The following is a 26,020-nucleotide window of genomic DNA, read 5'->3' as shown; positions in this document are numbered from 1 at the left end:
CACCTGCTCACTGTTTACTAGACTAGGCATTCGGGAGATTTCAATCTCCATTATGCTAATATGGGGGTCATATTGACCCCCATAGAGTGATGAAGGACATGGGGGCTTAGGAAGTGGGCTGCCGCTTCTATCATTACATATTACAAGGAGGGAGCTGAGCGCCGGTAGCTCCCTCCTTGTAATAAACTAAACAAACGAACACGGATATTCGGTGTTTGTTTGTTCGGCTGACATTTCTATTCATTCATTCGTCATTCAAATAGACGAAATTCCAGTTTGATTTTCGGACAATAGCGAATGCCCAAGTGTTGAACTGGGCATGCTTGGGAATTTCACAGCACTATCTAGTGTGTCCCACAGGGCCTTCATATACCCACACAAAGATGGCAGCGCCCAGGACCTAGGTCCGGGCACAAAATAAAGATTTTTTAAAAAGGTAATATGGGGGGACCTAGGGGAATATGGGGGTGACCAGGAGGGAAATTAGATGTAGTGGAGTCGGGAGGGGGGGGTTAAAAAAACATTTAAAGGGACACTCCAGGCACCCAGACCACTTCTGCTCATTGGAGTGGTCTGGGTGCCAACTCCCACTACTCTTAACCCTGCAAGTGTAATTATTGCAGTTTTTCATAAACTGCAATAATTACCTTGCAGGGTTAACTCCACCTCTAGTGGCTGTCTACAAGAACAGCCACTAGAGGTCACTTCCTGGTCCATAGCACAGGAAACCTGTGCTAGAGCGTCGCTGGACGTCCTCACGCTGTGTGAGGACCTCCAGCGTCGCTCAAAACCCCATAGGAAAGCATTGAAATGATTTTTCAATGCTTTCCTATGGGGAGACGTAATGCGCATGCACGGCATTGCCGCGCATGCGCATTAGGTCTCCTCGGCCGGTGGGCGGGATGAGTCTCACCCACCGGGCGACGCAATGGACAGGAGGAGCGTCGCGGAGGAGGAGACAGCGGCGAGGGACATCGCCGCTGCCTCAGGTAAGTGACTGAAGGGGTTTTCACCCCTTCAGTAACCGGGGATTGGGGGGTGGGAGGGAGAGGGACCCTCCAGTGCCAGGAAAACGGATCGTTTTCCTGGCACTGGAGTTTCCCTTTAAGCTTTAAGATAATTCTGGCACTACAGTTTTTTCATTTTGTTTTCTTCACTAAACACTGAACTGTAGTAATTTGAAGACCAACTTTCAACATTGAGGGAAAAGTGGCCATGCTACTTCCATAGCTAATTTCGCCCTAATTGTGGAATTTAGAATTTAATTCACTAAATTTGATGTTTACAGGGTTATTCAGTGGTGTATGACCAATGAGATACACAGCAAAGGCAAAGTGATTGGCTCTCACGGTCATCACTCAGCCTGGGAGTACTAATCTATAACACAGTGCATTGATAGGGTTAGATACAGGTAGTAAGAGTGAAAAATATCACCAAAGTTTAACACTGGTAAATAAGATGGCACAGATAGTGGCACTTCAACAGAGAATAGCATCTTTTTTTTAATATATTGCATATCTATCACTTATTTTTCTTTAAACACTTTATAAAATAAGAAATAAACTTACCCAGAATCCAGTGCAGGGCAAAGCTCCCCCTCACTGGATTTAACACCTCCATCCAACATCACCGTCACCCTCTCATGGTCCAATCAAATGCTTCTCATAGAGAAGAATTGTATTGGACTGTTTCACTGGTTCAGAGCACATGCCCACGCAATGATATAGGGGGAAAGGAAGTGACAAAGTAGGGATGGGAATGGAGTGACGAGGGAGAAGAAATTTAAAAAAATAAAAAAGTGTTACAGGGGGGTGGGAGACGGCAGATGATAATTAAATAAGAGAGGGAGCAGATAAACACAGGTGCTGCCGGCAAGGGAGACCCTCATCAGGTCTCTTGCCATCGTGATGTGCGCTCTGACAAGAGATGTCAAGCAAAACACATAGAGTCTCCTACCACCACGGCCATATCTAAAAGCAGACGTGGTTATGGTAGTTGGAGGATACAAACTCGTCTATGAAGTAGTGCAGCACACAAGGCCTGTTGATATTAACTGATTAAGTTCAATATGTACGTGACAAAAATGAAAACTAAAATTTACAGATAAATTCATCAGAAATTAGTAATTGAAGGGTCAAGTAAAGAGATTTGAATTGCCCCATATTAAATAGCTCAAATTGCCTTATTTTGGAAATGGTTTGCCATGATGGGTGTTAATTTTGGCTTCTTATTTTGTCTCATAATACAAACCAAAAGTGCCAAAAGACCTCAGTCTCAAATGCATAGAAAGTCACAGAATTAGTCGCCACCAAGGGGATAATATAAAAGTGACAAAATTTAGAATATTTTCACACATACTTAGCTGGCACTGCTGCCCCTTAAACCCAGGGGGGCAGTCACAGATGTCTCCATTTACACAGGTACCTCCGTTAACACATGGGGCTGCCTGGCAACCCGTATGTTCACCTGTGAAAGATGAAAAGCCTCAGTGAGTAAAGAAAGAAAACATGATTGTATAAACTTACCAAATAGCATACCCTCTTTTCATAATATTGTAAAGCACTGCTGAATTAGTTGGCACTATATAAATACCAATAATAATTATTATTTGCATTAACAAGGTCTGCTCAAAACAATGGACAGTATATTAATCTCAAATTCTTAGAATGTCAGTGGATTGCCTGAGACTGCTGGCTGCTATTGACCAGAAAGCCCAGAATTACACAAAGCTTATATACACTGAACACAATTATAAATGCAACACTTGTTTTTGCCTCTATTTTTCATTAGCTGAACTCAAAGATCTAAGACTTTTTCTATGTACACAAAAGGCCTATTTCTTTCAAATATTGTTCACAAATCTGTCTAAATCTGTGTTAGTGAGCACTTCTCCTTTGTGGAGATAATCCATCAACCTCACATGTGTGATTAGACAGCATGATTATTGCACAGGTGTGTCTTAGGCTGGCCACAATAAAAGGCGCTCTCTAAAATGTGCAGTTTTATCACACATCACAATGCCACAGATGTCACAAGTTTTGAGGGATCGTGCAGTTGACATGCTGACTGCAGGAATGTCCACCAGAGCTGTTGCCTGTGAATCGAATGTTCATTTCTCTACCATAAGCCATCTCCAAAGGCGTTTCAGAGAATTTGACAGTACATCCAACTGGCCTCACAACCGCAGACCACGTATAACCACAGCAGCCCAGGACCTCCACATCCACATCCAGCATCTTCACCTCCAAGATCATCTGAGACCAGCCACCCGGACAGCTGCTGCAACAATCGGTCTGCATAACCAAAGAATTTCTGCACAAACTGTCAGAAACCGTTTTAGGGAAGCTCAACTGCATGCTTGTCATCCTCATCGGGGTCTCAACCTGACTGCAGTTCTTCGTCATAACCGACTTGAGTGGGCAAATGCTCAAGTTCGATGGCGTCTGTCAATTTAGTGAGGTGTTGTCTTCACGAATTTAGTGAGGTGTTGTCTTCTCTTCAGAGAAACTGCTATGTTTATATAAGGGTTAAGCCAGCCTCTAAATCCTCTAGTGGCCTCTAAATAGCTAGAGGCGCTTGCGTTATTCTCACTGTGAAAATCACAGTGAGAGCACGCAAGCATCCATAGGAAAGCATTGTAAATGCTTTCCTATGTGACCGGCTGAATGCGCGCGCAGCTCTTGCCACGCATGCGCATTCAGCCAAAAGGGAGGATCGGAGGCGGAGAGAAAGAGGAGAGCTCCCCGCCAGGCGCAGGAATAAAGGTAAGTTTTAGCCCTTTCCTCTCCCCAGAGCCGGGCAGGAGGGGGTCCCTGAGGGTGGGGGCACCCTCAGGGCACTATAGTGCCAGGAAAACGAGTATGTTTTCCTGGCACTATAGTGGTCCTTTAAAGGTAGGCAGACAATGTAATAGAGCAGCAGGAAATGCTAGCAGAATGCTTGGTTGTATAGGGAGAGGTATTAGCAGTAGAAAGAGGGAAGTGCTCATGCCATTCATAGGCGTGCGCACGGGGTGTGCCGGGTGTGCCTGGGCACACCCTAATCCCCGCGGCACGCACTATGGATTGAGTCCTGCAGGAACAGCGTTCCTGCACTTTTCTTTTAGCAGGAACACTGTTCCTGCAGGCCCTCAGCGCCCCAAATGCCCCCTTCCTGCCCGTGTTCCCCCGTCATGGGGGGGCAAGAGGTGATGGATCCCCCGTCTCTCCATATCAGCCGCGGCGAGGGAGCTGTGTGCTCTCTGCTCCCTCTCGCCGCGCGGGCTGTCTGCAGATGCCGGGAGCCGGAATATGACGTCATATTCCGGCTCCCAGCTACAGCAGACAGCCCGCGCGGCGAGAGGGAGCAGAGAGCACACAGCTCCCTCGCCGCGGCTGATATGGAGAGAGGCACCCGCCCCACTGCACCCCAGGGACAAGTCCACACCAGCTCTCCAGGTAAGGAGGCTGGGTGGACATTTTTTTTATTAAAAAAATAATAATTTGTGAGTGTGTGTCTATGAATGTGTGTGTGTGTGTGTCTGTATGTGTGTGTCTGTATGTGTGTCTGTGAATATGTGTGTGTGTGTCTGTGAATGTGTGTGTGTGTCTGTGTGTATGTGTCAGTGTATGTGTGTCTGTGAATGTATGAGTGTGTGTCTGTGAATGTGCGTGTGTGTGTGTACGCATGTATGTATATATGTATGTGTATATATATATGTGTGTGTGTGTGTATATATATGTCGGCTCACACAGAGCCTGCGCTATCTGAGTGCCGGCTCTGCTCTAAGCCTCCATGGGCCGGCAGGGAGATCAAAGATCTACCTCACCGGCCCACAGCAGCATGGAGGGAGGCAGGAGAGGACCAGGGGGGTCTAGACAGCAGCTCCGCTAGGTTCCTCTCGCGATATCTGAGCGTTGCCGTAGCAACGCTCAGATCTTGCGAGAGTTAACTCTAGCCCCGCAGGCTAGAGTTCACTCTCCACTGGACCACCAGGGATGGCACATGGCAGCAAGGATCCCCCCTCCCTACATAAGGTCAGAAGGGAGGGGGGATATTTACTAATCTGCCCCCACCTCCACAATCCCTCCAAACATACAGCACATACACACACATACAGCACCTACACACATACAGCACCTACACACATACAGCACACACAGCACACTCACACATACAGCACCCTCACACACACAGTACACTAACCACACCCTCACAAACACACACAGCACCTTTACAAACACACAACACCCTTACACACAGCACACTAACAGCACCCTCACAAACACACACACAAACCGCTCCCTCACAAATACACGACACTCACACAAACAGCACCCTCACACACACAGCACCCTCACAGGACAAACACACACACACAAACACCCTCACACACAAACAGCACCCTCAGAAACACACACACACAAACACCCTCACCCACACATTACACTAACAGCACCCTCACACACACATCACACTAACAGCACTTGCACACACACACACACAGCAGTGTATGTATGTATATATATATATATATATATATATATATATATATATATATACACACACACACACATATACATGCGGCGTGTGTTTGTGCTTTAGAGTGCACACCCTAATGCAATAGGCTGCGCACGCCTATGATGCCATTATACAGAACACTGGTGAGACCTCACTTGGAGTATTGTACGCAGTACTGGAGACCGTATCTTCAGAAGGATATTGATACCTTAGAGAGAGTTCAGAGAAGGGCTACTAAACTGGTTCATGGATTGCAGAATAAAACTTACCAGGAAAGGTTAAAGGATCTTAACATGTATAGCTTGGAGGAAAGACGAGACAGGGGGGATATGATAGAAACATTTATATACATAAAGGGAATCAACACAGTAAAGGAGGAGACTATATTTAAAAGAAGAAAAATTACCACAACAAGAGGACATAGTCTTAAATTAGAATTAGAAAGGTTTAAAAATAATATCAGGAAGTATTACTTTACTGAGAGGGTAGTGGATGCATGGAATAGCCTTCCAGCTGAAGTTGTAGAGGTTAACACAGTAAAGGAGTTTAAGCATGCGTGGGATAGGCATAAAGCTATACTAACTATAAGATAAGGCCAGGGACTAATGAAAGAATTTAGAAAACTGGGCAGACTAGATGGGCCGAATGGTTCTTATCTGCCGTCACATTCTATGTTTCTATATGGCAGTGTGTTCCAGGTCCTGCCAATATCCAGCAACTTCACACAGCCATTGAAGAGGAGTGGACCAACATTCAACAGGCCACAATCAACAACCTGATCAACTCTATGCAAAGGAGATGTGTTGCACTGCGTGCAGCAAATGGTGGTCACACCAGATACTGTTTTTTTGCCAGAGAGAAATAGGCCTTTTGTGTACATAGAAAAAGTCTTAGATCTTTGAGTCCAGCTGATGAAAAATGGGGGCAAAAATAAAAGTGTTGCATTTATAATTTTGTTCAGTGTAATAACTATAGCAAAGCAATCCTAACATATCCCAGAGCTCAAAGTCCAGTCTGATCCTTTCCAATTTGATTTGTGATTAGCAATCAATGATACATCAGAGAAGCTCACATTATCCATCCCTGGTCAACGGCAGTAAATACAGACATGTGATTCACCCTCTGAGCACCAGGTAGGACGTTGCAACAATATATAGTTTCTCTGTCTCTCTCTCCTGTCCAACTCCTGACATCTCTCTCTATCTCTCTAACTCCTGATATCTCTCTCTGTCTAACACCTGATATCTCTCTCTCTCCCTCTATCTCTCTAACTCCTGATATCTCTCTCTGTCTAACACCTGATATCTCTCTCTCCCTCTGCCTCTCTAACTCCTGATATCTCTCTCTCTATCTCCCTCTCTGACTCCTGATCACTCTCTCTCTCTCTCTCTCTGACTCCTGATCACACTCTCTCTCTCTCTCTCTCTCTCTGACTCCTGATCACACTCTCTCTCTCTCTCTCTCTCTCTCTCTCCTGATATATATCTCTCTCTAACACCTGACATCTATCTCTCTCTCTAACACCTGATATCTCTCTCCCTCTGCCTCTCTAACTCCTGATCTCTTTCTCTCTCTCTCACTCTCATGTCCAATTCCTGGTATCTCTCTCTCTCTCTCTCTCTCTCTCTCTCTCACCATGACATGCCTTGTGTATGTATTTATTACAGTTGATTACAATTCTATAATTCAATATTAATTTAACTTCTGCTAATAGGGATTTACACTATTATCTGGTTAGGGAGGTAAACGTTTACAATCTCATGTCTCGGTGCCTTTCAACCTTAACCCTCAAGTTACCAATTATCCACTCCATACCCAAGAATATGGATAAGCTAGCAATCAAAAAATAAGGTCTAGTTTATAAATCTAATTATGGAAGGAGATACAGAATGATAGAATGTGAAAAACCAACATTGAAGACCAGGGGAGAGAAACATAAAGAAGAAGCAGATATGATGGGGGTGACATTGAGTCAATAAAATTAATCTAACCAAGTAATCATTGTAAAAGCTACTTTAAGGCATGGGAGTATGACTCAATAAAACACATGGCAATAATAATTATTAACCACAGGAAACAACTGTCCTCAGGGGAAAAAAATCCCTATTAATCTCTAGAGGGAAACACCTGTCTGGGACTAGTGGTTAGACTGGATTGTCTTTTATTGGAGAGTTCATGAATCATTTGTAGAATACATTCCATTGAGTATGTATACGGTAATCATAATCATCAATGTTTCATGCTGTGGGGCTGTGCATTAAAAACACTTCCAGAGAATGCAGCTTTCATATGTTAAAGGAGACATTTCAATTCAATAATTATGCCCTCAGTAGCAAAACAAGTGGCTAAGAGGACCTTCAAGACACAGTGAGCACAGTAAATGTGGGGCCATTCTCTCCAAAGTCAGGATATGACATTCTGGCACTCACTCATACTTGATTCTCAATGCTGGAATATGCAGTGTTGGTGGTAGTGGAGGAGGTTAACACTGACATCTCTGGGTGTCCAGTGCAGACAATGAGAGAGAGAAAAAAAGACCACAAATCACTGTGACTCTGGTCTGGCTCACTATGACCGCAGTTCCAGGACAAGATCAGAGACCGTGGTACTTTTTGTACCATCTGTCCAGTGCATCTTTCAACTTTAAACGTTTTTCGATTTTCCTTCTCATTCCTCAATGAGACCCATTTTTAATTTGCATTGACTGTCATTGATTACTCAGGTTGTGGATAGTATAAAATCAGATAGGGATGTGGTTACAAAGTCTCCGCAGTAGTAGAGGTCCCACACTCAGCTCACACCGACATGGCTGATGCATTCAAATTTACATAACTGTCCTACAGCTTTGTATAGAAAACCAAGGTGTGTTCACTCCTCCTTCCATATATATGAAGCCAGTTCTGGGACATAGGAACAAAGGAGATGTTTCTCATTTCACAAATTCATTTGTTTGGCATTCTAAAGCAGTTATATGAATGCCTACAACAACACAGCTGCACAGGTTCTAACTAAAAATTAAAGTTCGCCCATTACAGATGGACCACATCCTGAATTATGTAAATACAGTTTAGCAAAAAATTATCATTTCGGTTTCTGTGCAGTGTCACCTCCATGATGTCTGTATTTCTACTTTTCATTTCAATGTAATCAGCAATCAATGATACAACAGAGAAGCTCACATTATCCATCCCTGGTCAAAAGCAGCGAGACAAGGAATCAACACCAAATATGGATATGTGATTCCACCCTATGAGCACCAGGTAAGTTGTTGCAACAATATATAATGGGGCTTTTTTTTCCATCTCTCTCTCCATGACAGACCTTGTGTATGGATTTATGACAGTTTATTACAGTCCTACAATACAATATGAATTCGGCGTCTTCTCATACAGGGGCATTACAGCTCGTAAAAAAAATCATAGGAAAAGTCAAGTGTAATGTCAAATACCTTCTCTGTTGCTCTGCTCGGACTCCTGTAATGACATTGCCTGCCTGATGGGAACAGAAGATTCTTCGTGATGGTCTATTCTGATGGGTGCCTCGGGTTCTGAAAACCAAGTACAGAAGGGAAGCATAAAGAAACCATTTGCACATCTGGATAACCTTTAAGCATTGTACAGAACATTGAGTCCGTTTTCAGATCTGCACATACCTTTAGCGATACTGATAGATCTATTAGTCAGCTGACTGAATCTTGCAGTGATACGTCGTCGACCATCCGTCAGCTCAGTAAATCTAAAATCAGAGGACAGTCTTCAGCTAATTATAAACAATCAGGCTCCACAGATTCCGTAGCAGGCATAGAAACAAAGAATGGTTGTCTCTGGGCCACAGGATAGTCATGGTAGTTATGGTATTATTTACCTGTGAGCTTGAGGGGTCTCAGCAGGAGGAGGTCCTCTTTCTGTTAGGAGTCGGACTTCAGGTTGTGCTGGTGGAGGAGGTTTGTTCCTCAGAGTTCTGTGCGGCATTAAACGTCGCTCCTGAGGACCATCCCTCTGCACTGCGGGGCACAAAGCCAGCAAATGAAGCAACACACTACGCGAAAACTGCACACAAACATGGTAACGCTAAGTTCATTTACAGCATTGTAGCATACATTCTCACTTTTCTCACACTCCCACAGCCCTCTTACTTCGTGTCTGCACACGCAGTATTTTAGGCTCGCTGTTCACAGGGCCTTGCGGAGTGTTGTGAAGAGCAGTGACGGAGAGACGGTAGCGTTGTCCAGGCTGCAGATCATGCACAATGTATGATGTTATCTTCCCACTTGGAACATAGCGACTCTTTGTGCTGTGATTGTTTGTCACATTGAAAATGTATCCATCCACTGAGCCAGCAGGGGGGACATCCCAGGCCAAGTGCACCGTATTGGAAGTGACATAGATAGCGGTGAGATTACTAGGAGGGCGAGGACCTGCCAGACAAAGAGGGGAAATTCACAGTATAAGCTATACGACAGCAAAAAACAATTGGTACTTGAGATTTTCTACTATGATCTAAGCCTCATTCTATAAGCAAATACTGTCTATAATATAAATGGTCTATGATGGTGCTCTAAAGAAGTGATTCCCAAGCACTTATTACACACACGGGACAGATACTGATAACACCTAGCTCATTGTGGTGAATCAGTTCTGAACAAGGACCATTTCTCTAGAGTCTCTGTCATAAGTGTTCTTAAAGGGACACTATAGTCACCCAGACCACTTCAGTTCAATGAAGTGGTCTGGGTGCTAGGTCCCTCAGGTTTTAACCCTTCAGATGCAAACATAGCAGTTTCAGAGAAACTGCTATGTTTATATTTGGGGTTAAGCCAGCCTCTAGTGGCTGTCTTCCGGACAGCCACTAGAGGCGCATCTGTGACGCTGGAGGCATATTATGCCTTCATCACGCAGAGCGTCCATATAAAAGCATTGAGAAATGCTTTCCTATGGACACTTTGAATGCGTGCGCGGCACTGCCAGACATGCGCATTCGGCTCTACTGACGTCAGATGGGGGAGCGGACGTCGGCGGGGAAGGAGAGTTCTGCAGCGCAGAGGGAGCCCAGCGCTGGAATAAGGTAAGCTGCTAAAGGGGTTTTAACCCCTTCAGCACCACGGGAGAGGGACCCTGAGGGTGGGGGCACCCTCAGGGCAATATAGTGTCAGGAAAACCGCTTTGTTTTCCTGACACTATAGTGATCCTTAAAGGATCTCCTGGGCTGAGTACAGAATAAATATGTTTTGGAAATAGAGCATAAAAGAGCAAAACAAACATTGACTTGACTTAAGATGATTGTGACATGAATAACTGCTCATAAACCACTGACACATTGCATATCCCTTAATGGTTATGTTGAGCCATATAGATCTCTTGCTTGGAAAGGGATATACAGTCCGTGTTCATTATAGGCTTGTAATATCTACTAGAAGTCAAAATGGTCTTGATCAGTGGCTCCCAAACCAGTCCTCACATGCCCCATACCATTCCAGGATTTAGGGATTACCTAGTTGTGTCTAAGGTGCTTTTAAGAGAGAAAAAACAACAAACAAAAAACACCCAAGACACTACTAGGTAATCCCTAAATCGTGGAATGGTGGGAGGTGGGGGGGCATGAGGAATGGTTTGGGAACCACTGATCAAGACCATTCTCACTCCTAGTCGGTATTACAGGCCTATAATGAACACGAACAGTATATCCCTTTCCAAAAAATCAGTGCCCTCAATCCACCCAAGGGCTCCTTTAACTTGGCATGTTATAGGTTGGGGTTAGTACTAATAGGGTAATTTGGGCTGCCTGGTCTCTGAAATCTATTTCCCATCAACAGAGCAACAGGAAATTAGTTAGAGGTCCTATTTTCTTACGTGTCCATCCTACAAGAGGAGTGCTGGGAAGGCTTTCTGTCGGTGGGTTGTTGTGGTCAGAGCTGGTCAGTGTGCTAATCAGGATGGTGTATCGTTCTCCTGGCTGCAAATCTCTACAAACAGGACATTATATAAACATTCAATGGCACAAAAATTAATTCCTATCAGTTACTTCCTAGAAATATCCTACTATATAAAGATTCTAAAAGTGTTACATTTTATCTCATAAGCAGCCAGTCTGTGAATCAAGTAGAGATAACAAGTTTGTGAAGGACTTGATAGTACTACCAACCAGTGGATGGCCCTTTTTTCAATATGCCAGTTATAAGGGGCAGGTCACAGAAAGACAATGCCATCCAATGAGCAGTGATAGGTTTAGACTGCTGGGGGTGGGTTAGAGTTACAGTGGATGAGGGGGGAGAGGTGGAAAGCGGGAGGAAGGTGAAGGGGGGGAGGATACAAACAAACTCTTTGTATTATAACTACTGCACTGTACTGTAGTAGATATGGTGCTGGTACTGTAGTTTGTCCATTTAATGGAATAAAAAGCTATGAAAAATAAATAATTGCAAGAAAACAACCAATAATGCTTCCTTTTTCATGCAGCCTTATAGTCTTTTTTATAGATACATAAACAATCCTGATTCTCACTTGAACGTATATTCCCCCGCTAAGGGCTCCTGTTCTACTTGCTGTGTCCTGTCTGTTGGGTGTTGTAGGGAAAGGCGAACATGGGCTACTGATGAGTGTCTGTGAGAGTTTAAAGACCATGACACTGTGACTGAAGAGTCTGTGACAGAACTGATCCGAGGCCGCTCCACAGTCGGTGGTCCTGTTAGAGTAAACAACACATAAATGTTCACAGCATTGTCTGCAATAAATACCCGGCATACTATGCAACACATGCAGGTAGATGGGAACATTACATTATTTTAAGTTGCCAAGAGCCCTGGATTTGCTGGGACAGTCCCAAGTGAGTCCTGTCTGGACCTGTCTCATATTCCAGGGGCTGAACAATTGGTGGTACAGCCAGTGTAGCTGTCCTAGGAACCACAGGAAATAATGAATTTTCTTGGAATTATGTGAATATTTTGTATTTCTTTGTTTGCGTGTGTTTGTCAGTTTGTAAGTGTGTCTGCATGCGTGTGTATCTACGTGTAACTGTGTCTGAGTGTGTGTCATTCTGTGTATCTGTATTTGTGTGTCAGTGTGTGTGTATCATTGTGGATGTGTGTGTGTGTGTTTGTGTGTATATTTTGTACATCTGTGTGTGTACTTGACACAAACTGTCCCCGGAATTTGTTTTCATGTGTTGAAAACTATGCTTAACACACATTATTACACACTACTTGTTACTCACAAATACATCCATCCCACACAGCCTGTTATGCATTCGCACAAGCACATGTGTAACATTAGTTTTGGTAAAAAAAAAAAAGTTACTGAAAAGAAGTTTAGAAAAGTACAACTCAAGAAGCCCTAAGAAGATAAATTAGTCAGTCAGGTTAGGCAAGAAAAGCTTCCTTTTAGTCTCTGTCTGTATGCCCAGGTCACTATAAAGGTTTACAAGGGTCTCACGTGTGCGAGCGAGGAGGGTGAGTGGGCGGCTGATATCGTTGTTCCGCAGATTGCGTTTCACTGTTACGATGGTGATGTTGTAAGAACGTCCGGGGCTGAGACCTCGTAGCTCGTGTTCTGTCTGACCTCTCTCTACAAAATCTGTCCGAGGAGAGCCATCTGGGGCCGTGTAGCTCACAGCAAAGCCATCTAACATATGACCAGTGCTATCTTCAGGGGAAGTCCAAAACACCCACACACTGTTCTCCCCCACAGCCCCCAAAGACAGAGAGATAGGTGGAGGCAGCTCTGTATAAATAAAAGACAAGGAAAGAAACATCTATAATCTAACTTACAGATTTAGAATAAAAGAACAATGCCTAGATAAAGGAGTCAAAACACATTCTAGGTCCAACACATTTTTTTTTTATCATCTTGGCAGTCCTGACAGGTAATATGACATAAAGGGGTTTATTCCATAAACATGAGGTGGTGAGATTTAATAGGATGTTACAAAACATGACACGTATTTGTTTCTCCTTGTATCTCTTAGGACTTAATCGCATCCTGTGAGATAAAGAATGAAACATATAAGATTGCGTCTTGGAGAGTGATAGTATAATTATGGTAAAATGGTACCGAATCTTGCACTGCATCATTGTATTCATTAAAGGGAAACTATAGTGTCAGGAAAATAAACTTGTTTTCCTGGCACTGTAGCTTCCCCTTCTGTGAAGGCCCCTTACAGTGGCGCTGAAGGGGTTCGTTTTTCTACAGTGAATGAATATGCGTAAATATTATTTTTAAGAGTTGTGTTCTTATTAGTTTGTATTAAATTTAATTTGTTACATTTCGTTTTAAAACTGGGTGGCATAACACAGTTACCTTTCTCACAGGTTATCCCGGTGTACCCAGCACGGCAAGTACAGGTAGCAGATCCTTCTCCACTTGGCACACAGACACCACGGTTGCCACAAGGATTCAACAGACACAGATTGCTCACTAACAACACAAAGTCCACACAACAGTAAATTCAATTACAATAAAAAATTAAATAAATTGTTAATTTGACATATCTCAAATACCAATATAGACCTGGTGTGAAAATTCCAATTTCCTCCTTGTAAGAACCCATACATATTAAAATATAGTACGTACACCATTTAATCCCTTCAACTAGGTTGGAAACGTTAAACTAAAAGCAGTAAAGACTAAATGTGGGTTGATTGGCGGGCTAAAAAGGTCTTGACTTTGTAAACTGCAATACTTTTTTAAAATTGTATTTTCAAATCCCATTATTCCGGGACTCTATCCTCCTATAAAAATATCTTTCAGAACATAGCATATATGTCTGCAAGGATTAAACTGACTTAAAAGGCTGTATATTGCAATACTGCCCTTAGGGGGTTGCAACCTTGCGTTATTGAATAAAAGTGATGGTCAATTCAGCAAAAAGATATTATTATGTATATTGGGTGTGCTTGGCAGACTGGACAGTAGGTGAAACCGTAGCAAGTTGAGATAGAAGAAGAATGAAGTACAGTTTTTCTCTATTTCCTGATGTGATAGACTTTGAGTTTGCAACCGTCTTCTTTATCAATAAACTTCAATGCTCATTGTTTATTGGAACCTTCCTTAACTTCTTTTTTAGCAAATAAAATGAATAGAACTGAGGGGAAAAAACAAAGCTAGCGACTTTCTGAGATGAGGCTGGTTTAATTACAACATTAAACAAATTAGAACACATGAGGGTGTCTGTAAAACAATTCAAATGATATATTCACTCACCAGTTTCACAGTGATAACCATCAAATTCCCTGGGACACACACATAGATAGGAGCCGGCCAGATTCTCACAAATTCCGCCATTTTGGCACGGGGACGAGTCACAGCCATCTAGTTCTGGTAAAAATGATCAACATATAAAATAACAAAATAACTTTAAATACTATAAATTATCTGATTACTCATGGATACTAAACAGAATCTAACGAGTATATATTGCATTTCAATATTTTAGCACTAATTGTTTGTAATTACTATGTTGCAGTTAAAACAAATGGTTACATTGAGAAATGGTTACAGCGGTACAGCAATGTTTTAGTTTTCTTACCGATCTCACACTGGGTCCCGGTGAATCCCTCAGGGCAGGAACAGATAAAAGACCCAGGTAAATCTTTACAAGTGCCTCCATTCTTACATGGATCTGAGAGACACTCATTCATCTCTGTGAATGTAGACAACAGGATGCTCAGATCCACATTGCCATTCTACATACACTTACAAGCTACACAATGTACAGCAACCTATCTCCGTCAAGTGAAGCTCTGCATTACAGATTACATTCCCTTCTCTCTGCATTACAGATTACATTTTAACTAGCCTAAGCTAAAGAAATGTCACATCCTGTCCCACCAACCTTTAGAAATAGCATGTTCTCTCACTAAAGAACTGTATTATCACATCCCCACTTCTCAAATCAACAGATGTATCCCGGCTTCACCTACATTACTAGCCCTTAGTAGTGTTACATTCCCTTCTCACTAGCCTAAATAAATGTTATTTATTAGGTTCACAACAATTGAATGTATATGTAGCCGTGCACTTACCTAGCTCGCAGTACTGACCGCTGTATCCTTCTGGACAATGACATAGAAAATGTGACACGCGATCTTTACAGATTGCTCCATTTTGGCACGGTTGAGATGCACACTCATCGATTTCTAGCGTAAATGAGAGGATAACGGAAAGCATCGGTGTCTTTCTGTGATGAACCACTCTGTCATAGGGAATGTAGGGGAGTTGCAAACAGACACTTACCCTCACACTCTGGAGGTTGACTCCACAAACCATCCTCATTGCAAATACGGGAGTTGTTTGGGGAGCTTAGGATGTACCCGTCATGACACTGATATTCTGCACTGCCCCCGGGCCACGTGGAGGTCACAATCATCTTTGCGTATTTCACTTGTTCCGGAGGTCCACATCCCAACTCTGCTCAGAAATGTGTAGGAATTAATACTATTTGACAAAATTATAGTAGAAGGAACGTGAACAGAATAATAGTGCCACTCACAGAAAATAAAGAAAAGAAAAGGACGTATGTACGTATTAGAGAACTAAGTAACTGTGACCGAAAATTAAAGAAAATCATTTTCTTAAACTTAATTGGCACAAAATTGGGATGACCCAAAAGCTTCAGCATAATAATACATTTTTTTTTTTTTTTTTTTTTTTAAAAGGCTCACCCATGGAGCTGCCTATAACTGTGCCCATGTGAGGCAAAACATTTTTGGGTAACCTTGCATTATAACATTATACTTCAACTTCAACTTTAATTGCCTGCAGACAATAACTCCAACTAGAGGTTCATCATATCTGACATATAGTTGTGTTGCCAGATCTCCATTGCAATACAGGGGACATTGCACCAATTAGAGTGCATCAGTAAATCTAACTATTTGGGTTTCATATGGGATCAAATAAATGTGCACCTAATGATTATGGAAGGCACCTTCTCCAAATGGTTTCATAAAAGAAACATACACCAACATTCAGAGACTAGACAAGAGGAATATTATTCAGAGAAACAACCAATAGGCCTTCTGTACTCTAAAGGAGCTTGAATAGCCCATAGATGAGATAAATTATCTCTTAAAAACTCTTATTATGTCATCCTACATTAAAATATATCATATCACGTCATATATACATCAGTTAATATCAATGTACTGGTAAAGTCCTTTTACCAGATCCTCTCTGGGAATGAACTACATATCCTATAAATCCTCGATAGACAGAGGTTTAAGGGATAAGACCAGCTCCTTATTGTTGGTTTACTAGAACTCAAAGACCAGAATAAAAGGCTTGTGATTGCTGAGGCTGCTGCCTCGTATTGGAAGGATTTGATGCTCTTCCCTGCATATAGAATAGCAGCAGTAACAAGAACTTTGAAGGTGAGAATCCTTTTAATTGCTTTATTTTTTCATTTTTTTGTAATGTATCTAGAATAAGTGTATTTAAGCCCCTAGTTTGGAAGGCTGCAGAGGACATTTATTGGGTTTTATATATATAACATGTATTGGGTTTTATATATAACATGTATTGGGTTTTATATATATAACATGTATTGGGTTTTATATATATAACATGTATTGGGTTTTATATATATAACATGTATTGGGTTTTATATATATATATATATATATATAACATGTATTGGGTTTTATATATATATATATATATATATATAACATGTATTGGGTTTTATATATATATAACATGTATTGGGTTTTATATATATATATATATATATACACACAACTGTTGCAAGCTAGTGAATATAGTGTTGTTAATAAGTGGTTAATAAGCCATACATACAGCTACATTTCTCATTGTACAGAGGAATAGGGACATGCCCCTGTTTGGTGGTATTTATGAATTATGACTCAGTTGTTAAGAGTTGGTTTTCCTATATATTTATTAAGTTCTAAGTTTCTTGGCGTTGTAGTTAACTTGTTATCTACTGTAGAAAGCAGGCTAATGAATTACAATTCCCAGAAACATATATCATAACATGACGTAGAGCAGTGCTTTAAGATAAAAAACAACAACAACAAAAACAACAGACATTGCAGGCAGAGACGTACCTAGGTTACATGTCAACCGGGGTGGAAATGTAATCTGGCACACCCCCAAACTGTAGAAATTTATTTTGCACCCCAACCCCGTTTATAAGGGAAATCTCACACACACACACACACACACACTTACATTTACATACACATACACACACTCATAGACACACACAGACTGATATACAGAGACTCATATAAATACACACACATATATATGTAACACAGACACACAAAAACACAAATAGTTTTTAATTGTATCTAATCATTTTTTTCTGGGGTGACGTCACATTCTGGTTCAGCATCTGAACAGTGCACGCGAGGGAGCTGGGAAAACAGTACAGAGTGAATGCACGATAGCCACAGAGCAGGAACCTGCCACGCGGCACCCCCACATGCACTGCACCCCTCGGTATTTGCCTCCACTGGGGGAGGTACCCTGTTACATGTCACCTGGGACAGCACCCCTCTTCACCTTTAAGTTACTGACTGCAGGATGGGATGGTAATGCAGAAAAGGTTTTATAAAGACGTGAAAGAAGTAACTAACTGTAACCTAACCTACACATTGCACCAAATGTGTGGGGTCTGGAGTCCACTTTTAAAAATGCACCATTATTATTATTATTACTAAATTTATAAAGTGCTATTATACAAGGTACTAAGCTAAATGGATCATGAGCTTACAATCTAAAGGGTATAAAGATCTTGTGAAAGAAATGCAGTCAGTTTAGATTTTGGTAAAAAATATGGAGTGAATTTGTTTAAAATATTTTTATTGAGTGGAGTGAATTTAAATAAATAAAATAAATAAATAATTAGAGAAATTGTGGACATGGACAGAGCAAACCTCAATAGCATTGCTGTTTTGTACTCATTTTTGGAACTTACCTTTCTCACATTGCCTTCCGGAATAGTTAGGTGGACAATCACACTTGAATTTGCCAAGATAATGAAAACATGTACCGCCATTATGACATGGACCTGACGAGCAGGGACCCCTCATACCTGAATTGGGGTCAAAGAAAAAGCTGTTAGTATCCTATTTAGGCTTTTGAGTCCTGGTAATATTAGTCGTCGTCCCCATTCTGGATCCCGACATTGTTCCCCTTTCTCACCAGTTTCGCAGTGCTTTCCAGTGAAGGGATAGGGACACACACAGTAATAGTCATCATGAGATTCTTTGCACGTCCCTCCGTTCCGACAGGGAGATAGACTGCACAGAGCCGGCTTTACTGAGAGAGTAAGACAGGGGGATAAGAGGGGACATCTCATAGAATGAGAAAAGATAGACAGAGAGAAAAGAAGAGAGAACATTGAGAAATTAGGTCATGAGAAAATACTAAAGAATGAATAAAAAAGGTGAAAAAAAAGTAAAAACATATCTTTGCTAGACTACGGATTATAGTGCACTTGAAACAAAAATGGTCAGAGTTGTGGCAGCTGATATTTAATGTGGATAAGTGCAAGATAATGCATCTTGTAAAAACCCAAGGGCAGAGTACAGAATATTTGATAGAGTCCTAACCTCAATCTGAGGAAAGGGATTTAGGGGTGATTATTTCTGATGGTAGGCAGATAATGTAATAGAGCAGCAGGAAATGCTAGCAGAATGCTTGGTTGTATAGGGAGAGGTATTAGCAGTAGAAAGAGGGAAGTGCTCATGCCATTGTATAGAACACTGGTGAGACCTAACTTGGAGTATTGTACGCAGTACTGGAGACAGTATCTCCAGAAGGATATTGAAACATTAGAGAGAGTTCAGAGAAGGGCTACAAAACTGGTTCATGGATTGCAGGATAAAACTTACCAGGAAAGGTTAAAGGATCTTAACATGTATAGCTTGGAGGAAAGACGAGACAGGGGGGATAGGATAGAAACATTTAAATACATAAAGGGAATCAACAGAGTAAAGGAGGAGACTATATTTAAAAGAAGAAAAACTACCACAACAAGAGGACATATTCTTAAATTAGAGGGGCAAAGGTTTAAAAATAATATCAGGAAGTATTACTTTACTGAGAGGGTAGTGGATGCATGGAACAGCCTTCCAGCTGAAGTGGTAGAGATTAACACAGTGAAGGAGTTTAAGCATGCGTGGGATAGGCATAAGGCTATCCTAACTATAAGATAAGGCCAGGGACTAATGAAAGTATTAAAAAATTGGGCAGACTAGATGGGCCGAATGGTTCTTATCTGCAGTCACATTCTATGTTTCTATGTTACACTAGGCTGTTTTAAGAAAACTCAATTGATGGCTAACCTTTAGACTGGGGAAGCATCAATGATATTAATATTGTCAAAGGCAAATTTTCCCATTAATACATTTCCCATCAAAGGAATTTTCCCATTAATACATGTGAAAGCTTGATGAGGTGTGATTTAAAAAAGCAACAATCAAACAGAAAGCGGCAAGTCTTTTCTTACTATGGAGACTTGTCATATTCAAGGAAACCTTTGTAGCATCCCCTTTTGACTGGTTGAAGATCAAGGAAAATGCAGTAAAAGGTTATCTGTCATTGTTTTTTTTTTTTTTAATTAAATTGTGATAAAAATTATAAATTCTTGATCGGAAGGCCTCATTAGCACAAGCTATAGAAATAAAAAAAATTCACCTACTCGGCAGACTTATAGTATCTTACATCATCTTAACCCAAAACATAAACGCTTACCTTTCTCACACTGCTTTCCGCTGAAGCCACGGTTACACACACACAAATAGTTATCGTCTTGAGATTCACATCTTCCTCCATTCAAACAAGGGTCAGAGTCACAGGGAGAAGGCATGGCTAGACACACACAGAAAATAGTGGTCAAGTATGACATATGAGGAAACTCGGAAAAGCAAGTGAGTGGAAAGTTTACATTACCGACTACCTGTTTTTATTTTATTTTTTGGTACATCATCAACATTTAAAGTTCTATGTAATGTGTGGCTTTAGAATGTAAAATATAGATTGAAAATAAGAGTTATAAATGACATTAAAACCTTTATTTGCAAATGAATGATCTAATTTTATGTGAAAATAATTCTTGCGAATATGATTGTTTACTTATTAAATCCATATGTATGCAGTAATTCAAAAAAATACTGTCACAAGTCAAGCTTGTTTTCAAGTTCGGCACATAATTGCTTACTAGCTTTAAGTAATTGAATTTGTTTATTTTTAGCAGGTGACTAGTCTGTCGGCATATGGCTTTGCAACAAGCAGAGCTGTGACTGAGCCAATGCATTGAAATACATTACTCACAGCAGTGTGTTACACACAAAATATTGTCACTTTTCTAGTGAAATGTTTAGGTCACATTCTGAAAATATTACAGACTTAAGTGATCAGCCACAACATTAAAATTACTGACAGGTGAAGTGAATAACGTTGGTTATACTGTTACAATGGCATCTGTCAAGCCGTGGGATATATTAGGCAGCAAGTGAACAGTCCATTCTTGAATTTCATGTGTTCGAAGCAGAATAAATTGGCAAGTGAAAAGATTTGAGTGACTTTGATAAGGGCCAAATAGTATTGGCTAGTCAGCTGATTCAGAGCATCTCCAATACGGCAAGTCTTGTGGGGTGTTCCAGGTATGCAGTAGATAGTACCTACCAATAGTGGTGCAAGGCTAGCCTTTCTGGGTCGATCACACAGAAGGCCTACTGTAACTCAAATTGATAAAACAAACTTTGGCAATGATAGATAGGTGTCAGAACACACAGGGCATCACAGTTTGCTTTATATGGTGTTGCATAGAGTGCCCATGATGACTTCTGTCCACCGCCAAAAGCTCCTTCAATGGTAACATGAGTGTCAGAACTGGACCATGTAGGAATGGAAGATGGTTGTCTGTTCTGTTGAGTCATATTTTCTTTTATATCAGGTGGATGGCCAGAGCGGTGTGCGTCATTTGCCTGGAGAAGAGATCACAGCAGTATGTACTATGGGATAAAGGCAGGTTTGTGGAGGCAGTGTTTTGCTCTTGGCAATGTTCTGCTTGGAAACGTTGGGTCCTGGCATTCATGTGGATGTTACTTTAACACGTACCAACCTTGGACCATGTAACCCCTTCATGGCAATGGTTTTCCTGATGCAGTGGCCTCTTTCAACCATATAATGTACCCTGTTACACTGCAAAAATTGTTCATGAATGGTTTGATGAATATGACCAAGAGTTCAAGGTGTTGCCTTGACCTCCAAATTCCACAGATCACAATCTGATTGAGCATCTGTGGGATATGCTGGAACAACAAATCCGATCCATGGAGGCCCCACCTCGTAACTTGCAGGACTTAAAGGATCTGCTGCTTTTACATATTGGTGCCATATACCACAGGACACATTCAGAGGTCTTGTGGAGTCCATGCTTCAATGCATCAGAGCTGTCTTGGCAGCACAAGGTGAACCTGCATGATATTAGGCAAGTGGTTTTAAGGTTGTGGCTGATCAGTGTATATAGATCAATAATGACAGGCAGTCCCCCTGCTGCATGAAATAAAGTAAAATAAAGTTAAAACACAGTTTAAAATGAAATAATATATACTTAGATCACATATATATATGATCTAAGTATGTATATATATATATATATATATATATATATAAATAAATATATATATATATATATATATATATACACACACACATATACTGTCTAAGTGTATTTTAATATTTAGATATGTATATATATATATATATAAATATCAAAATACACGTAGAATGATATTAATTAAATATATATATATATATATATATATATATAAATATGTTAAAATGAAAAATAATCAAAAATAAATACCGTATTTATCGGCGTATAACACGCACCTCATTTTTAGAAAGAAATTCCAGGAAATTTCCCCCCCTCCCATAGTATTCCCCCCTCATCCCATAGTGTTCCCCCCCTCCCATAGTATTCCCCTCCTCCCATAGTATTCCCCCCCCTCCCATAGTATTCTCCCCCCCTCCCCTCCCATAGTATTCTCCCCCCCTCCCCTCCCATAGTATTCTCCCCCCCTCCCCTCCCATAGTATTCTCCCCCCCTCCTCTCCCATAGTACTCTCCCCCTCCCCTCCCATAGTACTCTCCCCCTCCCCTCCCATAGTACTCTCCCCCTCCCCTCCCATAGTATTCTCCCCCTCCCCTCCCCTCCCATAGTGTACTTCCCCCCCCCTCCCCTCCCATAGTGTACTTCCCCCTCCCCTCCCTCCCCTCCCATAGTGTACTTCCCCCTCCCCTCCCCTCCCCTCCCATAGTGTACTTCCCCCTCCCCTCCCCTCCCCTCCCATAGTGTACTCCCCCCCCCCCTCCCCTCCCATAGTGTACTTCCCCTCCCATAATTACTTACCTGCCCTGAAGCGTGGGCCGGCTTCACAGCTTGCACCGCGGTACAGGAACTTTAATTTCATGTTCCGGTTTCCGGCGGGACTGAAAGGAAGTGTGCACAGTCCCGCCGGAAATCGGTGCAAGCTGTGAAGCCGGCCCACGCTTCAGGGCAGGTAAGTAATTATGGGATATCGGCGTATAACACGCACCCACGATTTTCCCCCTATTTTCAGGGGAAAAAAGTGCGTGTTATACGCCAATAAATACGGTAATTAAAATATATATATGTGTAATTTCGTTCTAACTGTATTTTGATATTAATATATATATATTGATATCAAAATACACTTCGAATGAAATTTTATATATATATATATATATATATATATATATATATATATATATATATATATATATATATATATATATATATATATATATATATATATATACCGTATATACTCGAGTATAAGTCACTGAACTGCCAATGCTGGACCACCAGGGAAGGAGAGCCCCCCTCCCTGCCATATATCAAGCAGGGAGGGGGGACGAAAAAAAAATATATTAATAATAATAATGAAATTAAATAATAAAAAAAAATAATAATAATGAAATTAAATAAAAAAAAAATAATAAATAATAAAAAAAATTAAAATAATAAAAAAAAATTGCCCACCCCCCACCAAGGCTCTGCAACACACACACAAACACACACACTGCACTCATACACACACACGCTGCACTCGTACACACACGCTGCACTCGTACACACACGCTGCACTCGTACACACACGCTGCACTCGTACACACACGCTGCACTCGTACACACACGCTGCACTCGTACACACACGCTGCACTCATACACACACGCTGCACTCATACACACACGCTGCACTCATACACACACGCTGCACTCATACACACACGCTGCACTCATACACACACGCTGCACTCATACACACACGCTGCACTCATACACACGCTGCACTCATACACACGCTGCACTCATACACACGCTGCACTCATACACACGCTGCACTCATACACACACTGCATTCATTATACACACACTGTAAATAAATATTCAATTAATATATTTTTTTTAGGATATAATTTTATTTAGAAATTTACCAGTAGCTGCTGCATTTCCCCCCCTAGTCTTATACTCGAGTCAATAAGTTTTCCCAGTTTTTTTGGGTAAAATTAGGGGCCTCGGCTTATATTCGGGTCGGCTTATACTCGAGTATATACGGTAAGTCACTTGATTAATTACAATTTGCGGGACCTGCCTGATAACCCAGGCAGAAAGTCCAGAGAATTTACTTTTTTTTTGCTAGCACTATATTTAACCCTGTAACTTTCCAAGACCCGTAAAACCTGTACATGGGGTATACTGTTTTACTTGGGGGACTTCGCTGAACACAAATATTAGTGTTTGAAAACAGTAAAATGTATTACAACGATGATATCATCAGTGAAAGTGAAGTTTGTTTGCATTTATCACACACAAACAGCACTTTCACTGATAATATCATTGTTGTGATAACAGTACCCCCTCATGTACAGGTTTTATGTTGTTTTCAAAAGTTACAGAGACAAATAAGGCTTGTTTTTCAGTTTTTTCACATTGAAATTCGCCAGATTGGTTACGTTGCCTTTGAGGACCATATGGTGGAATGAGAATTACCCCATGAAGGCATACCATTTGCAAAAGTAGACAACCAAGGTATTGCAAATGGGGTATGTCCAGTCTTATTTAGTAGCCACTTAGTCATAAACACTGGCCAAAATTGGCGTTCAAATTAGTTTTTTGCATTTTTCACACACAAACAAATATTAACGCTTACTTTGGCCAGTGCTTGTGGCTAAGTGGCTGCTAAAAAAAGACTGCAGTACCTTGGGTTGTCGACTATTGCAAATCGTATGCCATCATGGGGGTAATTCTCATTCCAGGGCTACCATACAGTCTCAACTTATTAACATCAGGATTTTTATAAAATAAAGTGTCAAAAAAGACAAATGATGCCCAGGAAAGATATGATTTGTCCAGTAAGTTTCAGAAAAAAATAATAAAAAACACTCACACACCGCACACTATATAGAATTGTTTTTGTGTTATCTAATCATCCCAACTTTGGTGAGTTTTACCTTGAGGGGACATGACACTAATGTATCTAAGTATACTCAATTCAGTACATTAGCAAAGTCTTGATAGATGTTATTGTGGACTAAATGTGAAGCTTTGAAAATGAAAAGTTGATCGGTAAATAGAGGATTTGTCAAGTACTCTGGTTTAAAGACGGACTGTGATAAACCGGAGGACAGGCAAAGCAGGTTAGGAAACAACTGCTCTGTGTTACTTTGTGGCTGAAAAATTATCTTGAACCCCATGTTATTCTGTGGTGAAAAAACCCACCACAAATACTATGTAAGCCTCTCGATAGAAAAACACAATGAAATGCTGTGTTATTATGTGGTGGATAATATACTCCAAATAATACATGTGTTTTACCGTCCAGCCCACCTAATTATGCAATGGGGAATACGGGCTAAATCTAATATGTTAGAAAATAAGCCACAATCAAAATGTGTTCTTTCTAACTGCAAAACCAAACCTGACATTTAAAGAGAAACTGTTGCAGTTTACTGACATAATACTGACATCTGAACTTAATTTGGTCTTGTTTCCTTGGTTGTCAAAATCATTAGTAACTAGCAGCAACAGAATTTTTTTTTTATTTTTTATCTTTATTTATGCTGGGTGTGATAATAAAACACAGTATACACAGTAAATTGAACCCCAAAAGTAGTTACAATGCTTTCATGGACTTTAAAATCAAGGACATTTAATTTTCAATATATGTGAAGCTCAGGACGTAGAATGAACATTCAATGATCAAATACCATGGAATGGTAAAAGTAAATATCATAAAGGGAGGCTTGGAAAGGACTTAACAGGATGGAATAGCCCCTGTCCCAGAGGGGAACATGGAGGGAGAAGATTCATTGACCATGAACAAGGCCTCGTAAACACATATACCGAAGGCCTTGATTTAATAAGCTTTCCAAATGATTCTATACAGTTAGAAAAAAGGTTTCCAAATGAGTTATATACAGAAGTCACCATTAAAGTCTATAGGAATTTTTGTAGATAAATTATTTATAAA

At 40.9% G+C, this 26,020-nt stretch overlaps 1 protein-coding gene across 4 annotated transcripts in view; it reads right to left on the bottom strand.

Moving 5' to 3' along the window:
- Nucleotides 1–26,020, bottom strand: part of SNED1 (sushi, nidogen and EGF like domains 1) — a 147,023-nt gene that overhangs the window by 5,474 nt on the left and 115,529 nt on the right. For 3 of the 4 annotated variants that reach the window (XM_063442408.1, XM_063442409.1, XM_063442410.1), the window contains 16 exons: nucleotides 20,211–20,327; nucleotides 18,657–18,773; nucleotides 18,430–18,546; nucleotides 15,726–15,899; nucleotides 15,515–15,628; nucleotides 15,019–15,132; nucleotides 14,694–14,807; nucleotides 13,791–13,907; nucleotides 12,927–13,214; nucleotides 12,000–12,180; nucleotides 11,349–11,461; nucleotides 9,635–9,916; nucleotides 9,364–9,502; nucleotides 9,152–9,234; nucleotides 8,948–9,046; nucleotides 2,359–2,466 (listed from right to left, as the gene is read on the bottom strand). In XM_063442408.1, coding sequence (XP_063298478.1) covers nucleotides 2,359–2,466; nucleotides 8,948–9,046; nucleotides 9,152–9,234; nucleotides 9,364–9,502; nucleotides 9,635–9,916; nucleotides 11,349–11,461; nucleotides 12,000–12,180; nucleotides 12,927–13,214; nucleotides 13,791–13,907; nucleotides 14,694–14,807; nucleotides 15,019–15,132; nucleotides 15,515–15,628; nucleotides 15,726–15,899; nucleotides 18,430–18,546; nucleotides 18,657–18,773; nucleotides 20,211–20,327 — 2,277 coding nt within the window. Of the gene's footprint in view, nucleotides 1–2,358; nucleotides 2,467–8,947; nucleotides 9,047–9,151; nucleotides 9,235–9,363; nucleotides 9,503–9,634; nucleotides 9,917–11,348; nucleotides 11,462–11,999; nucleotides 12,181–12,926; nucleotides 13,215–13,790; nucleotides 13,908–14,693; nucleotides 14,808–15,018; nucleotides 15,133–15,514; nucleotides 15,629–15,725; nucleotides 15,900–18,429; nucleotides 18,547–18,656; nucleotides 18,774–20,210; nucleotides 20,328–26,020 lie in introns of those variants that run through there. The other variant, XR_010086585.1, reaches the window with a different exon arrangement.

This window comes from Pelobates fuscus, chromosome 2 (genome assembly GCF_036172605.1).
Source record: "Pelobates fuscus isolate aPelFus1 chromosome 2, aPelFus1.pri, whole genome shotgun sequence".
NCBI lineage: Eukaryota > Metazoa > Chordata > Amphibia > Anura > Pelobatidae > Pelobates > Pelobates fuscus.
The sequence above is the reverse complement of the archived record's forward strand: the minus strand, read 5'-3'. Positions and strand labels throughout refer to the sequence as shown.